This window comes from Spermophilus citellus (assembly GCF_964194105.1).
Source record: "Spermophilus citellus genome assembly, chromosome: 8".
Classification (NCBI taxonomy): Eukaryota; Metazoa; Chordata; class Mammalia; order Rodentia; family Sciuridae; genus Spermophilus; species Spermophilus citellus.
In genome coordinates, this window is record NC_138189.1 from 116,521,424 (window position 1) to 116,538,379 (window position 16,956).

Genomic DNA, 16,956 nt, shown 5'->3' on the forward strand with positions numbered 1-16,956 from the left:
AAACCCAAAATTTTTTTGAGTACCTATGTGATACCACAGTAGAAAATTCCACATGTGACCTCTTGTGTCAAAATGCAAGTGTACTAAAAATATTGTGTGAAATTACCTTCAGGCTATATGTATGAGGAGTGTACGAGAATATCATGCTTAGATTTGGGTCCCATTTTAAAAATATCGTCTTGTGTTATGCAACTATTAAAAAATCTGAAATAAAGAAGACTTTTGGTCCAAAGCATTTTGGATAAGGAATGCTCAACCTGTATTATGAATTTTGTTTCTTGCACACATTAGAAGGCTTCTTCTTAATAGTCACATTTATACCGTTATGGCTTCACTCCTGCTACGCTAAGCATTCCACGAGCCTCCCCTGAAGATGCTGAGCAACTGTTGTTCTCAGATATAGGAAATCTGGTCTGTAGGACTCTGGCAGGCTGGCTGCAATGGTGTTATTTACCAGGTATTTCTGGAAACAGAACAAATTATAGATTCTCAGTATGTTAGCACATAATTAGTATGAAAAGAGGTGAGGAGAGATGTCATGCTAATAAATTAAGGTCTTTACTGTCAATATATTTGAACAAGGATTGGGACTATTTGAAATATTTAAGGTTTAAGTGTGAAAGTGCTGCTGTCAAAGCTGCTACTGTAGAGGATACTCACACCCTTGCCTAGCAAGGGAATCCATGAATCCATCTTCCATCATAAAAAATGGAAATGCTTTGGGGGAGAAGGAAATAGTTATAAGGTAATTCTTTATCAGTTACTTTTGCCTTTTGAGAACATATTTAATGATTCTTGTATTCGTGCCATGTGTTATTTTGTTAAGCATATAAATATATGTTTCCCTTTCCATTACTTGTCAAATTTATTTCCTGGTAAATTTATTATATTTAAGAAATCGAAAGTAAATAATAAAAGTGCTGCTTCTTTTTCAAAGATGTTATTATCATAAGTTGGTCACTATTTTGAATATTGTTCTATTTGATCCGGTGTCTTCACACACTGCCTGTCTTAGGGTTTGAGGTTTCATCTCAAAGCCAGAGGCTGGAACCCTGTTGTTTGTCTCCTTAAATGCTGAGACTTGGACCAGTTTTAAACAGAGAAACGAACTAGACTAATTTTGAATTAGTCCCCATTAAAAAAAAAGAGAAAGGGTAAAATAGGTTCATATTTGTTTAATTTTATAATACAAATATATGAGAAAAGGGTGTCATCAGTTAGTTTTTAATTACTCCAAAGTTAATTATTTTCATTTCTTTTTAAAATTTTTTTTTAGTTGTAGATGAACACAATATCTTTATTTTTCTGGGGTGCTGAGATTTGAACCCAGTGCTTCATGCATGCAAGGCAAGTGATCTACCACTGAGCTACTACAACCCAGTCCCAAATATTTCAATTTCTCATATATCCCTGCTACTTAAAAACATAGTGCAGTGGGGATTAACATCGTCACAAGCAGAACCACCTTGGTCATCTAGGTAGTAGGTAGTAGGTAGTAGGTAGCAAAACCAAGGTCCTCATGCAGGAAGTTCCCGAGCTTGCCCTCAGATCCTGTGCAGCCACTCACTATCCCTTTCTGCATGTGACATTCTGTGTGTTTTCACTTTGTCAGTGGCATTATGTTAGTCACATGTTTTGTAGCTAATCTTTCTTTGGATCTGTTTGCCTCACTGTTCAGTTTTATAGTCACTTGATTGACTAAAACTGACCAGTCTACAGAATTCAATCTGTGTATTAATTTATATGAATTAAACTTTTGTTCTTTTAGATGCCTATTAAAGGGGTAGATTTGGATTATCCCCCTGAACTATTTGTTATAAAAGATTTGTATTTTCCTCTGACAGAAACCAGAACATAATGGTTTTAACGTTAGCAACTTTACTGTATATAAGTATTGGCGAAACAAATTGCCAAAATTAAGGGAAACTTTTCATCTGCACGCCTGTGACTCTTGACACATCATCAGACACTTTGGTTTGATGCAAGATTATTAGACTTTTGTATGAGAGTTGCATATTGAATTCTGAATGGTAGTAGTCCCCTTTTTTTGCCATGGGGGATATGTTCCAAGACCCCCAGAGGATGCCTGAAACCACAAATGGTACCAGTCACAGATAGTACTGTTTTTTCTATCCATAAACACCTGTGATGCAATATAATTTATAAATTAGGCACAGTAAGAGATTAACAACATTAATAATAAAGTGTCATAATAATACAGTATAATCAAAGTTCTTTAGAACTTATTAATTATTTCTGTAATTTTTATTTAATATTTTCAGATCACAAGTGTGGTATTTGCAGTCACAAAAGGTGAAATCTCCAATAAAGGGGACTAGTATTTATGGCACATTAAATATTAAAGAGTCATCCATTCTCATACTTCTTAGAGAATGGTGACAGACTTTATTCAGTACTACTACTGCATTGGGGTTTTGCAGAAGGGAAAATTGGAATCAACTTGGAATGTGACAGTGAAAAGTGGGAATTTTATAGCCAAGTAGAAAATGTGGAGTGAGGAAAGTTGGTGAATAGAAAATCACTAAGAGGAAGCATCTGGGGAAAGAGGTAATTGTGGTTAAACCTGCCTAATTAGAGTCTTGTTGAAGGCACCAACATAGTCACACACCATCTGAGGATGGTGGGAGATGACTTAGTTGCTCGGATATCAAGGGTGATCGAATATTTAGGATGAGAGATTCTTGCTAAGGTTCTTAAGGACGTGTCCAATGTGGGTTTAGTTGAAAAAGAGCTCAGAGAAGACTGACTCGAGTTTGTTCAAGGAGGAAAACTGTCAAGATTACAAAACTACATAAAAATTATGTTTCCTTCAGTTTTCATCACAGTAGCTGATCATTAAGTTTAGTGTCCCTTGTGACAATCCAGCAAGATCTAATTCTTGTTTTGTACAAACTCAAAGACATTTATCAACTGTAAAATTTTACAATGGAATAAAAATCTAACCAATATTTTCATATTGGGGAAAAAACCAAAAAATGGAAATACAAATCCATTTTATACACTAAGTAAAACTTGTGACGTTCAGAATTTCTTGAATAAATTAGTAATTCTTTAACATGGAAAAAAATAAATAAAGAGCTGGGGTATCTTGCTCCATGGTAGAGTGCTTACCAAGCATGCACAACACACAAGATTACTCCAGCAGTACAAAAAAATTTTTTTTTTAATTTTAAAAACTTTAAAAACATCAAATGCTCAAGGCCTATATTAGTCTCTAGGGAATTTTTTTCTGAATAAAAGGTTTGGATTTATTATATCTGTATGCTTTTGTTGCTGTGAAATATGCTTGAGAACATTTTTTTTATTTTTTTTCCAGATAGCAGATGTGATGCTCAGGAACATAGTTTAAGAGATTTAATAAGAGAGCTTCCAGACACCCACTACTGCCTCCTCAAGTACCTCTGCCAGTTCTTGACAAAAGTGGCCAAGCATCACCTGCAGAATCGCATGAATGTTCACAATCTCGCCACTGTGTTCGGGCCAAACTTCTTTCAGTAAGTTAGTGGGGTTTTGCTGTTAATATCTTCATATTCCATTTTTTTGCTCACTACTTTGTGAAATTACTGGGACATAGGAAGCATATGTTTATCTGAAAAGTCAACCCGTTTATACTGGAGAAGTCCCATTGATTTGGGGCATTTTAGCCTTGTTTTTGAAGAAGAATTTTGAAGAAATCAGGTGAATATGCCTTCTGATGAAACCCTAACTTGCAAAAAAAATCCAAATAACTATTTAAAATTCTGGGGATAAGTTTTATATACTCTAAAAAGGGCATTTAAAAAAATTCATAATATGAAATGTCAATTAGCAGAAAGGGAAGGAGTGTGATATAGCAATCATTTTAATATTGATGAAGTTCAAATTATTGCTAATGATGGCAAATTATGAGTAGAATGTCAGTGTCAGAAAATGTAACCCCAGCTTCATCTATTTTCTGAATTTAATCTTCTAGAAATCAAACTAGACTATAAATAAACTTGTCAGCTTTGATAAGTGCTGTATCACTGGCCACAAGAACTTCTGTAAAGCTTTGTTTTACTTTCCATTATTCCTTAAAGCTTTTTAATTGTTGATATATGAAAAATGATCATTGCAATCTAGAAGCCATTTACTCTTCTATTAATCGCCTCTGATATCAAATACATTCCTTCGAGTGTTTCTTCTAGAGAAAGAGAACACTCGCACTCTCTGAAGATTTTTTAAATAGAGCATCTACTTCTCCACTCCATTAAACTCCATTAATCTTCAGGTTCATTCAGCTGTCCAGAGCTAGTGGTATTACAGGCCTCCCAATGTCTAAATATAGACTGTGGCTTAGATCATAGATCCTGGCCTGTCACTGCCTTATTTGGAGAGAAGGTCTACCTTGATAACTATCCTGTTTGTGTTAACTTTTAAGTAATGGTGTTAACTTTTAAGTAATGGTGTTTCATAGGATATGTTAGGGTCTCATGAATAAATATCTCAAACACTGGTTCACCTGATTTCTCATCTTATTCCAGAGCTCTGTGGTAGTAAAGAGAATTTGTTCTTTTAACTCCTTTCTGTTAGTAAATCTTTGGTGACCTACATGTGAGAAATAAAGGTGTAAGTAGAAAACGATTCACTAATTTTGAAACCCTAGGTTCTTGTATATGTAAAAATGAATTTTAAGTAGAATGCTTATTTAATGAGCACTAAACACAGATTCATACATCACTGCTGATTTATAAATTTGGCTGGATTTGGAATTTCTGGTAACTTGTTCTAATTTATCAATCAAAAAATCAATAAGTAAGTTTTTATTGTATGTTCTAATTACTATGATTTTATTTTTTACTATGGTAAAATTGCGCAACATAAAATTTACCATTTTTAAGTATAAAGTTTAGTGATATTAAGTACATTCACATTGTTTGATCTACTAAATAGCATGTATTTTTAAATTTATGGATACAGAAATCTTTGCAAGGGACTTTCATCATTGAAATATAGTTATAACAGGTAGTATTTATTGAGCACTTACCAAGTATTTTACTTTCTCATTAAACTGATTGATTTCTAAAGAGAAGGACATGATTTAGTTTGTGCTTCAAGCTCCTCTATCTAGGTCAAGGAAAAGCAGACACTTCAACTCCAGTGACCACATAACTGTTAATCCACAAATGTTGAAAAGATTATTAGTGAACCATAATGTCACAAAGATTGTAAGTGAAAACTGTCCATTCAGAGATAATTCTTTCAACATGGATTACTAAAAGACAAAACAAAGGAAAGGATATTTGCAACCATGTTCATAAGGGAAAAAATAGTTTTATTTCTGTTCTGAAGATGGGGTCTTACTATGTTGCTTAACCTAGTCTTGAACTCTCAGACTCAAGGGATCCCCTTGCCTTAGGCTCCCAAATAGTTAGCACTGCAGGTATGTGCTACTGCACCCAGATAACAATAGTTTGTGTGGTATTTGAGGTAAGCCAGGCACAGAACAGTTACACCTTTACTCACTTAATTTTACATTTTATTGATTGATTGATCAATTGATTGATTTTAGTGCTGGGGTTCAAACCCAGAGCCTTGCACTGCAAGATAAGTACTCTATCACCGAAATACATCACTATTCCCTAATTTTATTTTTAATTTTTTAAATATGTTTTGTTTCCAATTGTAATTGTACATATATTTCATTGAGTGTGTACAATCTGCATTGATTAGATCAGGGTAAGTGATATCTCTGTCACTTCAGATGTTTATCATTTCTTTATGTTGGGAACATTCAAAATCTTGTCTAATAACGGTTTGAAGTATTCAATTAATTATTGTCAAAGACAGTTATCCTAAGATGCTATAGAACATCAGAAGTGATTCCTCCTATTTAACTGCATCCCTGTACCCATTAACCATTTCTCTAGGTACCCCTTCCTCCACAACCTTCCCAGGCTCCAGTAACCACTCTTCTGTTCTCTCTTTGAGATCAACATTTTAGCTTTTCCACATAAGTGAGAATATGTAATATTTCCTAACTTATTTTGCCTAATATCATGTCCTGCAGTTTCATATTTCAGTAAAGGGCAGAATTTCTTTCCTTTTTATGGCTGTATTGCTGATTCCATTGTGTATATATGCCACATTTTCTTCATTCATACATTGATGAACATCTAGGCCAATTCCATATCTTGGGAATAGTGCTGCAATTAACAGGAGAGTGCAGGTGTTTCTTTGAAGTGTTGATTTTATTCATTTGGATATATATCAAAAGTAGGATGGCTAGATCATTTGGGAGTCCTATCTTTCATTTTTTGAGGAATCTCCATACTCTTCCATAGGTGGTTGAACTATTTGCATTCACACCAACAGTGTATCAGAGTTTCTCTTTCTCCATATCCTCGCCAGCATTTGTTATTTTTGATAATATTTTTTTAAATGGGGTTAAATGATATTTGACTGAGTTTTTGATTTGCATTTCTCTAATGGTTAGTGATGTTGAGCATTTTTTTCAAATACTTGCCTGCCATTTATATATCTTCTTTTAATAAATATCTATTCAAGTCATTTGCCCATTTTTGAATCAGATTATTTGTGTTTTTGCTGTTGAATTATTTGAGTTCCTTATGTGTTCTGGAAATTAATCCCTTTTTAGATGAATTTGAAAATATTTTTTCATATTCTATAAGTCAAACCTTCTTGCTCTCTCTCTCCCCCTCATCCATACATACATTCCTTCCTCCCTCCCTCCCTCCCTTCCTCTCTATTTCCCTTTGGTACAGAGGATGAAACCCAGGGGAACTTAAGCTTTATCCCCAGGCCTTTTTAAAATTTTTTATTTTGAGACAGAGTCTTCCTAAGTTTCCGAGGCTGGCCCGGAGCTTGAAATATTCCTTCTCAGTCTTCCCAGTTGCTGGAAATACAGTCATGTGCCACTGTGCTTGGCATCTCTTCACCCTCTTGATTGTTTCCTTTTGCTGTGCAGAAGCTTTTTAGTTTAATGTAATCCCAATAATAAATTTTTTTTTGCATTTGCTGCCTCTGCTTTTGGTATCATATCCAACATTTTTTTACCTAGACCAACGTCCAGTGTTTCTTTGCATATGGATATACAGTTTTCCCAGCACAATTCAGTGAAGAAACTTTTTCTTTCTGCAATGAGTGTTCTTTCTACCTTTGTTAGAAACAATTGGCTGTACATCCTTGGATTTATTTCTGGATTTTCTAGTCTATTCCATCGGTCTATGTGTCTGTTTCAACACCAGGTACCGTAGCTTTGTAGTGTATTTTGAGGTTGGGTATTATAATGCCTCCAACGTTGGTTCCTTTTTCTCAGAATTGCTTGGGGTATTTGGGGTCTTCCGTGGTTCTCTCAATTTTAGGAATTCTATTAAGAATGTCACTGGTATTTTGATGGGAATGGCATTGAATCTGTAGATCAGTTTGAGTGTGTACCTTTTAACAAAGGAAAGTTCTTCCAATCCATAAACACAAGATGTCTTTCTGGTTTGGGTTTTGGTTTTTTGTTTTGTATCCTCTTCAATTTTACTGGAGCTTTATAATTTTCATTATAAAAATCAATCACTTCCTTCGTCAACTCTATTTCTAGGCGTTCTTGAGTTGTTTTAAATATTGTGGATGGGACTGGTTTCTTGATTTCCTTCTCAGAAATATTATTATAGGCATATACAAAAAGCTACCTTTTTTGTATATTAATATTGTATCTCTGCAGCCTTACTAAATTTATTTATCAGTTCTGACAGTTTCTTGGGTCTTTTGTTTTTTCTATGTATAAAATAATGTCATCTGCTAACAGAGATGATTTGACTTCCTTCTTTCCTATTTGTATGTCTTTCATTCCTTTTTGTTCATTTGGGGCATGTGTGTGTGGTCCCGGGTTCAATCCCAGGAGGCCAGTGCTCTGTCACAAAGATACATCCAACCATCTTTTATTTATTTCTCTTGCCTAATTGTGGAGACTAAGACTTTTAGTACTGTGTTGAATAGGAGTCGTGTAAGTGGACATTCTTTTCTTGTTCCTTATCTTAGCAGAAACCCTTTCAGCTTTTTTCCATTCAGTATGATGTTGGCTGTGGGTTTGTCATGCAGAAGCTCATTGTGTTGAGGTATGTTCTTTCTATACCTAATTTTTCATGAAGGTTAGTAGATTTCACAGAATGCTTTTTCTGAATCTACTGAGGTGATCATATGACTTTCGTCCTTTCTGTTTGGTGATATATGTTTGTCAACTGTCTCATGTTGAGCCATCCTTGTACCCACTGGATAAATGTAACTTGATCATAGTATATAATCTTTTTAAAATGCTGTTAGATTCAATTTGCTGTATTTTATTGGGAATATCTGCTTCTATGTTCACCAGCGAAAATGGTCTGTAATTTTATTGTTGTGTCTGTGTCTGGTTTGGGTATCAGTGTAATGTTGGTTTCTAGAATGAGTTTGAAAAGATTCCCTCCCTTTAATTATATGGGATACTCTGGGAAGAGAGTTTTGCTGTAAAGTTTTGATAAAATTCAGTGGTGAAGCCCTCTGGTCCTAAACTTTTCTTTATTGGGAGAATTTTTCTTACTAATTTGATCTTGTTATTTTTACTAGTCTATTCTGATTTTCTTTATCCTCAAGGTAGATCAATTTTGGTAGATTATATGTGCTCAGAAGTTTATCCATTTCTTCTAAGTTTTCCAATTTGTCAGTGTATCATTGATTATAAGTCCTTAATGATCTTTTGTCTTTTGATGATATCAGTTATAATGTCTCCTTTTCCATTTCTGATTTCATTTATATGGATCTTTTTATTTTTCTTGATTAGTTTGGCTAAAGCACTTTTCATTTTATTTCTTAAAAGCAACTGATTTGTTTGTTTGTTTTGGTCTGTTATTATTTCTACTGCAATCTTTGTTATTTCTTTCTTAACAATAATTTTGGTTTTGGTTTATTCTGGCCTTTCTCATTTTTTTTAGTTGCATCATTAGGTTGTTCATTTGAATTTTTTAAATGTAAGTAGTTATTCTGAATTTCCCTCTAATACTTCTTTTGCTGTATCTCAATGCTTGTGATATGTTGTGTTTTCATTTTCATTTGTTTCAAGAAAATTCTTATTTTCCCTTGGAATTTCTTCCTAAACCCATTGGTGACTCTCAAGAGGATGTTGTTTAATGTCCATGTATTTCTACAATGTCTTAAGTTCTTGTTGTTGATATCTAGTTTTATTCCATTGTGATCAGAGAATATTTATGCAATGGTTTCAGTTTTTTGATGTTGAGACTTGTTTTGAGGCTTAACAGTCAGTTATCCTGGAGAATGTTCTATGTGCTGATGAGAAGAGCACATATTCTGCAGCTCTGGGATGGAGTGTCGTGTGCATGTCTGTTAAGTCCATTGGGTCTGCAGTATAGTTTAATGTTTCTTTGTTGATCTGTCCACTGATGAAAGTGGGGTGTTGTATTCATCAACTACTATTGCATTAAAGTCTCTCTTTCCGTTTAGATCTGATAATATTTGCCTTATGTAATTGAGCATTCTGGAGTTGTGTGCATCTATATTTACGATTGTTATTTCCTTTTGTTGCATTAATCCCTTTATTGTTAAAGAGTGACCTTCTTTATCTCTTTGCACAATTTTTAACTTAAAAGTCTGTTTATCTGACATAAATAAAGCTACTCATGCTTGCTTTTGGTTTCTGTTCACGTGGCATATCCTTTCCCATCCCTTTACTTTCTTTATTAACGAGATAAGTGTTTAGTAGGAATCATATCATTGAGTCTTTTTCTTAATTTATTCAGCTGATCTACAACTTTTAATTTGATAATTTAGTCCGTTTAAATTCAACATTACTGCTGATAAATAAAGAAAGATGTGTTCTTCTTGCTTTTTTAGTTGTTTTATATATGCTATTTCTTTCTTCCTTTCTTGCTGTTCCCCTTTATGGTTCGGAGTTTTCTGCATAGACCAGGTTTGATCCTCTCATTTTCTCTGCAGTGTATCTGAGCTAGTGAGTTTCATCCTTTTGTGTGTTCTTCACGTGGAAGTTACCAGTCTTCTGCTTCTAGTGTAGGAACCCTGCAATGTTTCTTGTGGGCCTCTCTGGTAGGGGAGAATTTCCTCAGGTTTTTGTTGTCCTAGAAAGACTTGATTTCATTTTGATTTCTGAAGAATAGTTTTTCTGAGCATAACATCCTTGGTTGATAGTTTCTTTTCTTTACGTATTTTGAATAGATCATCTCATTTCTCTCCTGACCTCCTCTCTATCGAGAAATTGGATGTTTGTCTCATGGAGATTTCTTTCTTTCTTTCTTTCTTTCTTTCTTTCTTTTTCATATTTTTTTCAGTTGTAGTTGGACACAATACCTTTATTTAGTTTATTTATTTTTATGTGATGCTGAGGATCGAACCCAGGGCTTCACACATGCAAGGCAAATGCTCTACCACTGAGCCACAACCCCAGCCCCTTGTGGAGATTTCTCATATGTGACAGAATACTTTTTTCTTGCTATTTTTTGAATTCTCTCTTTGTCTTGTACTTTTGACAGTTTGATTATAATGTGCCTTGGAGAAGATCTTTTTTTGCTTGCATCAATTAGGGTTTCTTTGAGCTTCCTGGACCTTGAAGTCCCCGATTATCCCATAATTTGAAGAGTTTTCTGCAATCATTTTGTTGAATTGTTTTTCATTGCCTTCTCTCTTCACTTTCCTTCTGGAATATGCATAATATGAAAATTTGTTTGTTTAATTATGTCTCATGAATCTCTCTTCGTTATCTAATGTTTTTTTTTTACTTGTTTGTTTCACAGGGTTATTTCAAAAGACTTATCTTCAAACTCAGAAATTATTTCTTGTACCTGATCAATTCTGTGGTGGAGGCTCGTAACTGGATTTTTAAATTTAATTTATTGAATTTTTTTTGGCGGGGGGTTCTGGGGATTGAACTTGGGGGCACTCCACCACTGAGCCACATCCACAGCACTATTTTGTATTTTATTTAGAGACGGGATCTCACTGAGTTGCTTAGCTCCTTGCTTTTGCTGAGGCTGGCTTTGCGATCCTCCTGCCTCAGCCTCCTGAGCTGCCGGGATTACAGGCGTGCGCCACCGTGCCTGGCACATTTATTGAATTCTTTAACTCCAGAATTTTTGTTTGGTTCTGTTTTATGAGCTGTATCTGTGAAATTTCTCTCTCATTTCATGAATTGTCTTTCTAATTCCATTGAGTTGTGTGTCTGTATTTCTTGTATCGTTGAGTTTCCTCAAAATCATTATTTTATATTTTTTCAGCCAATTTTTCAGTTTTATTTTCTGTGGAGTCTGTTGTTAAGATTTATTGTGTTTCCTTGGAGGCATCCTGTTACCTTGTTTATTTCATGCTGCTTGTTTATCTATGTGGGTATTTGTGTATCTGGCAGACCAATTGCCTCTGACAATTTACTGGGTGGCTTGAATAGCACAGTACTTTCTCCTGGCAATGTGTCCTAGGATGTTAATTGGATAGGCTGTGTAGGCTTTGGCTCCAGGTAGGTGCTGTAGTGTCTGTGTAGCTTCTTGAGCTGTAAATCCAGGCTGGCAATGTCCCAGTGGTCTAGGCTGCAGAGGTTGGGGAGTGCACCTCCATCTGAGATACAACTCCCTTAAGCAAGCTGGTTTCCTGACAGCTCTGGTTTTTGTGCACCTGGCTGCAGGTGTGGGGCATGTCAGTTTCAGTGGCTTCTATGTAGGAAGAGCCACCCCATTCTGCCCAAGTGGGTAGAGTTTACTGCATCCAGTAGCCAATTAGAGTGCCTATCAGTATCTAGGTGCTGTGTGGGGGCCAGGTGACATGCGTAGCCCAGATAGGTCACCTATTGGTGTCTGAGTGCTACATGTGTGACTTTACAGGGCCTCTGTGGCTGACCTGCTCAGCAAGTTCTGCCCAGCTGTCAAGGTAGGTGGACAGGCCTCGGTATCTGCTGCTCAGGACTGTGGTGGGCTGAACTTCTGAGAATAGACTGCTCCACTGCTTCTTAAGGCCATTGGAGAGTTGATGGAGCCATTTGGTTGCTTTCCGGGGGCCTCAGCAAGCAGAGACATTCAGGAAAAGCTGCCTGGCTGCTTCTCTGGCTGAGGGTGGGAAGGCAGGACCACCTGGCTACTTTCAGCACAGCAGAAGAGTGGGTAGGGTCACCTGTTAACCTGGACCTCATCAGAAGGAGCCCCTGAAAATGGACTGCCCAGGTGATTCCTGGGGCTGTGGGTGGAGGACAGGGCTACCTGGCTAGTTTGCAGGGATGGGGGCAACTGCCTGCCTGCTTCATAGGAACCTGGATGGGCAGGTCTCAAGACGGTATTGTACAGCAAGAGCCTTTAGGAGGGCACAGTCTGGGCTGGTTCCCTCTCTGAGGCAAACTAATGGTGCAGTAACTTGGCAGCTCCACAGACTGGGCTTAAGGTCTGTGAGAATTGCAGGCTTCTCCAGCAGCACATGCTTCAGGCATTCAGGATGTGAGTGGGGACCCTGGGTTTCTCCTGCTTACCCTTTCCCTGACTGCTCATTGAATTTTAAATGTGTGTCTGTTTGCCAAAGTTTTGAATATTTGATTATGTAATGATGATCTTGTCCAGTTAGGTACCACTTATATGCTAGACTCCTGAAACTAACTAGAAAGGTTTTCCTAATTTTCTATACTTTGTGACCATTGATGATTTATGCTCTCTTGCTTAAGCGGTCTACATCTGAAAAATTTTGAAGGAGAACATTCTGATCGCTTTTCAACTTCTTCCACGAATTTTGTCATCACTTTTTTCCCAGTACTGAGGATTGAACCCAGGGCCTTGCATATGCTAGGCAACCTCTGTACCTCTAAACTACATACCCAGCTCCCAGATTTTTGTCAATTCAGGCTTTTTAACTATTGCTTATGCTAATTTTAATAATTTAGAAATTCCATCTACTCAGATCAACCATTTCACTTAGTTTTGGAAATGTATGTAATACAAAGTTATATAAAAATTATTTTAAAATTTAAAATTTCCTTATCTGTTATAATAATATCTTTTCTCCCTTTTCTAATGTTTATTTTCCTTGGCACTGTTTATCTTGATCAGAATAGCAAGTGTTTTCTCTTTATTGTTCTCAAAGAATCCATTCTTTTTGAATAAATTTGATTTAAATTTTTATTATTTCATTAATTTCTACTTTTATTAATTTATTTGAATTTCATTGTTTTTCAAGTTTTTAACCATAACTTTTTTGTATGAAAAATTTCAGTCATACAATTTGAAAGAGTAGTAAGTATAATGAGCTTACATTTCTCAGTAGCCTGATAAAACAAATATGCTTTATATTTGTGTACATACATATATGTATGTTTTGTTTTGTTTTGTTTTGTTTTTTTAAGAAAGAGAGAGAGAGAATTTTTTTAATATATTTTTTTTAGTTTTCGGCGGATACAGCATCTTTGTATGTGATGCTGAGGATTGAACCCGGGCCGCACACATGCCAGGAGAGCGTGCTACTGCTTGAGCCACATCCCCAGCCCACATGTTTTTTGTTGATCCATTTGCAAATAAGTTGCAGACCTCAGCTAATTCAATGCGAAATAATTAATCTTGTATCTTTCTCTTTCTCACTTTTCTATAGGTAGAACTCTTGGCATTTTATTCTCTTCACCTTTTTTCAATACTAATTATTTTAATTTTATTTTATTGTTGAAACCTTTTCCTTTTTTCTTTTTTTAAACTTTTTTTTTAGTTGTAGGTGGACACAATGCCTTTATTTTTATTTATTTATTTTTATGTGGTGCTGAGGATCGAACCCAGTGCCTCACCTGACTAGGCGAGCTCTCCACTCAGTGGAGCCACAGCCCCAGCCCCAAAACCTTTTTCTTTTTAATCAACACATAGTTGTACATACTTATGGGTGCAGTGTGATAATTTAATAACATGTATATAATATGTAATGATCAACTCAGGACAGTAAACATTTCCATTTCCTTATCATTTCTTTGCGTTCAGAGCCTTCAAGTTCCTCTCTTCATAAAATATATAATAGGATTTAGTATGGTTCTGTAAAACACTAGAACTTTATCCTCCTATCTAACTATATTTTGGGACCTGTTTTTCAATCTTTATTAATCTTTTTCACATGCTAATAAGCATACATTATATTACTGAGCTGTACTCTCAGCTCTCTATTAATTTGCATCTCTTACAGACGAAGACCTTCTGCTACAGAACCATATTTATTACACCCAAGAAAATAGACAGTTCCACCATATCACTTGAATAGTCCATGTTCAAATATCCAGTTGGTCCCAACAGTGCTTTTCCTGCAATCTGTGTAAACAGGATCCAATAGTTCAGTCAGGCTGTTTGGTTGTTAGGATCCTGCCTTAATAGAGAACAGCCCTTCTTCCTCGTGTGCATGCCCACACTCCTTTATCCTTGTGTAACCACACTGGCTTTTCAGAAACCAGGCGTCATCTTGTGGAACTCTGTGCATTCTGGATCTAAGTATTTCCTCATGGTACTGCTTACCTTTTTTTTTTTTTTTTCTGTTCTTTGTATTTGCTGTAACCTAGATGTCAGGTATAAAATCTTGGTTAGATTCAAGTTAAATTTTTTGGCAAAAATATTTCACAAGTGATCCTGTGTGCTTTGTATAGCCTCCAGTAGGAGTCACATTGTGGTCATTTGTCCCGCACTGATGCTTAATTTGTTCTCTTAGTTAAGAGACCACTTTTCAAGTCTCTCCTTGTAAAACTATGACATTTCCCTTTGTCATTAACAATAATCTGATGGGTAATTATTTGGGCAAATGTATGTTCCCACCCAGACTTCTCACTAATGGTTTGATTGTCTATTCATGTTCTTAGCCTGAATCATGTCTTTCTTTTGAGGTTACAGAATCTTGATTTTCTAAATCTATTAGTCTTTTTTTTTTTAAGCAATATTCTGTAAAGAACTTTCCCTCATCCTTGGAGAATAAACAATATATTTTTGAGCTTTTTTATTATTGGTTCATATTAATTATATACAATGGTGGGTTTCATTGTGGCATATATAAAAATATATAATTTGATCAATTTCACTTTCAATGCTCTAGTTACTCCATATTTGGACAGTTGTGGGAGCTCTATTAACCTCTACTGTGTCCTTTTGATATGACCCTGTAATGGCATTTTTTAACTTTTGGGCCAGAAATGATTTCCCAAGATGGAATTAGCCATTTCTTCAAGAAGACTTGGTTCCTTTTATGGAAGAATATCATTTGGAAGCCAAGCTCTATAGCTCCTAGGCCTTAATGATTTCTAGTTCCAAGAAATAATGGATAAATGAATTATTGAATGAATTATTGATTAAAAAAAAGAAATAATGGGTTTATATTGACATTTTTGAGAACAATTTTAGCATTGTAAGATTTTTAATTAACTTCTTTGATTTTGCACTTTCATCTCCATTATGACAATGAAAAATATGCTTTCTAAAAATATAAGTCTAGATAAAATGAATATTTTATATGCAGATATAAGTAAGATGTCAGTTCATTAACAAACCATTGAGTAATGATCATAGTATTTACATACTATACAGTTCACCATTTAAAGTATATAATCTGATAGTTTTAGTATGTTTGAAGAATTGTGCAACCATCACTATCATCAACTTTAGAACATTTCCATCAACCCCTAAATAGATCCTGGACCCATTGGCAGTCACTTCCTATTTCCTTTTATCCCTCTGTCCATCTCTGGACAGCCACTCTTCTACTTTGTGCATCTAGCGGTTTGCCTCTTTGGATATTATATGTAAATAAAAATCATATAACGTGTTCCTTTGGGACTGGCCTCTTTCATTTAGCAAAGTGTTTTCAAGGCCTATTCATGTTGTAGCAGATGTCAGCAGTTTATTGCTTCTTTTAGAGAGTAATATTCCATGTGTAGATAGTCAGCATTTTGTCCATCCTCTCATTGGCTGATGAATGTTTAGGATGCCCCCAGTTCTAATATGAGTAATGCTGCTATAAACATTAATGTACGGGTTTCTACATGGACTTAGATTTGTTTTTTTTTGTTTTTTCTCTTGGGTATATAATTAAGAGTAGAATTCCTGGATCCCATGGAAACTCTTTAAAATTTTGAAGAACTAAAAATTGTTTACCTGGGGTAAAATTGGGAGTTCATAACCCACTTCAATCTAATGTATGAAATATGATATGTCAAGAGCTATGTAATGTTGTGAACAACCAATAAAAAAAAGTGAAAAAAAATAAAAAATAAATAAAAATTGTTTACCGACACGACTGCACCAATTTACATTCCCATCAACAGTGTGTGTGTGAGGGAAGCAGTCTCTCCACATCCTTATCAACCCTTGTTATTATCTATCTTGATTCCAGCTGTTGAGTGGGTTTGAAGTACTATTCCATTGTGGTTTTGATTTGCATTTCCTTGATGACTAATGACATTGAGTATCTTTTCATGTGCTCATTGGCCTTGTATATCTTTGAAGAAATGTCTATCCAGACCTCTGCTCATTTTTTAATTTGGTTGTCTTTATTGAGTTGTAATCATTTTGTTTGTTTGTCTGTTTTGTGGCACTGGGGATTCAATCCAAGGGCACTTTACCACTAAGCAACACCTCCAGCCCTTTTTAAATTTTTTAAAAATTTTTGAGACAGGGACTCACTAAGTTGCCCAGGCTAACCTTGAACGTGTATTCCTTTGCTTCCGCCTCCCAAGGCACTCCTCTGTGCCCAATTTATTATAGTCCTTTTTAAATATATTTTGTATACAATTTCCATATGGATTATAGGAATTACAAAAAAAATTTTCTTTCATCTTAGGAGTTGCCTTTTCATTTTCTTGATTGTGTCCTTTTAGTATAAAAGTTTTTATTTTATTTTTTTATTCTTTTGGGTTCTGGGGTTGAACCCAGGGCCTCACATGTGCTAAACAAATTGCGACCCTAGCCCAAAAGTTTTTAATTT

General features: G+C 35.4%; 1 protein-coding gene across 3 annotated transcripts in view; it reads left to right on the forward strand.

Annotated features, from left to right (window-relative positions):
* The window catches only part of FAM13A (family with sequence similarity 13 member A), a 332,113-nt gene that overhangs the window by 74,545 nt on the left and 240,612 nt on the right, over window positions 1-16,956 (forward strand). For all 3 annotated transcript variants that reach the window (XM_081303803.1, XM_081303804.1, XM_081303805.1), the window contains exon 4: window positions 3,338-3,515. In XM_081303803.1, coding sequence (XP_081159929.1) covers window positions 3,338-3,515 — 178 coding nt within the window. The remainder of the gene's footprint in view (window positions 1-3,337; window positions 3,516-16,956) is intronic.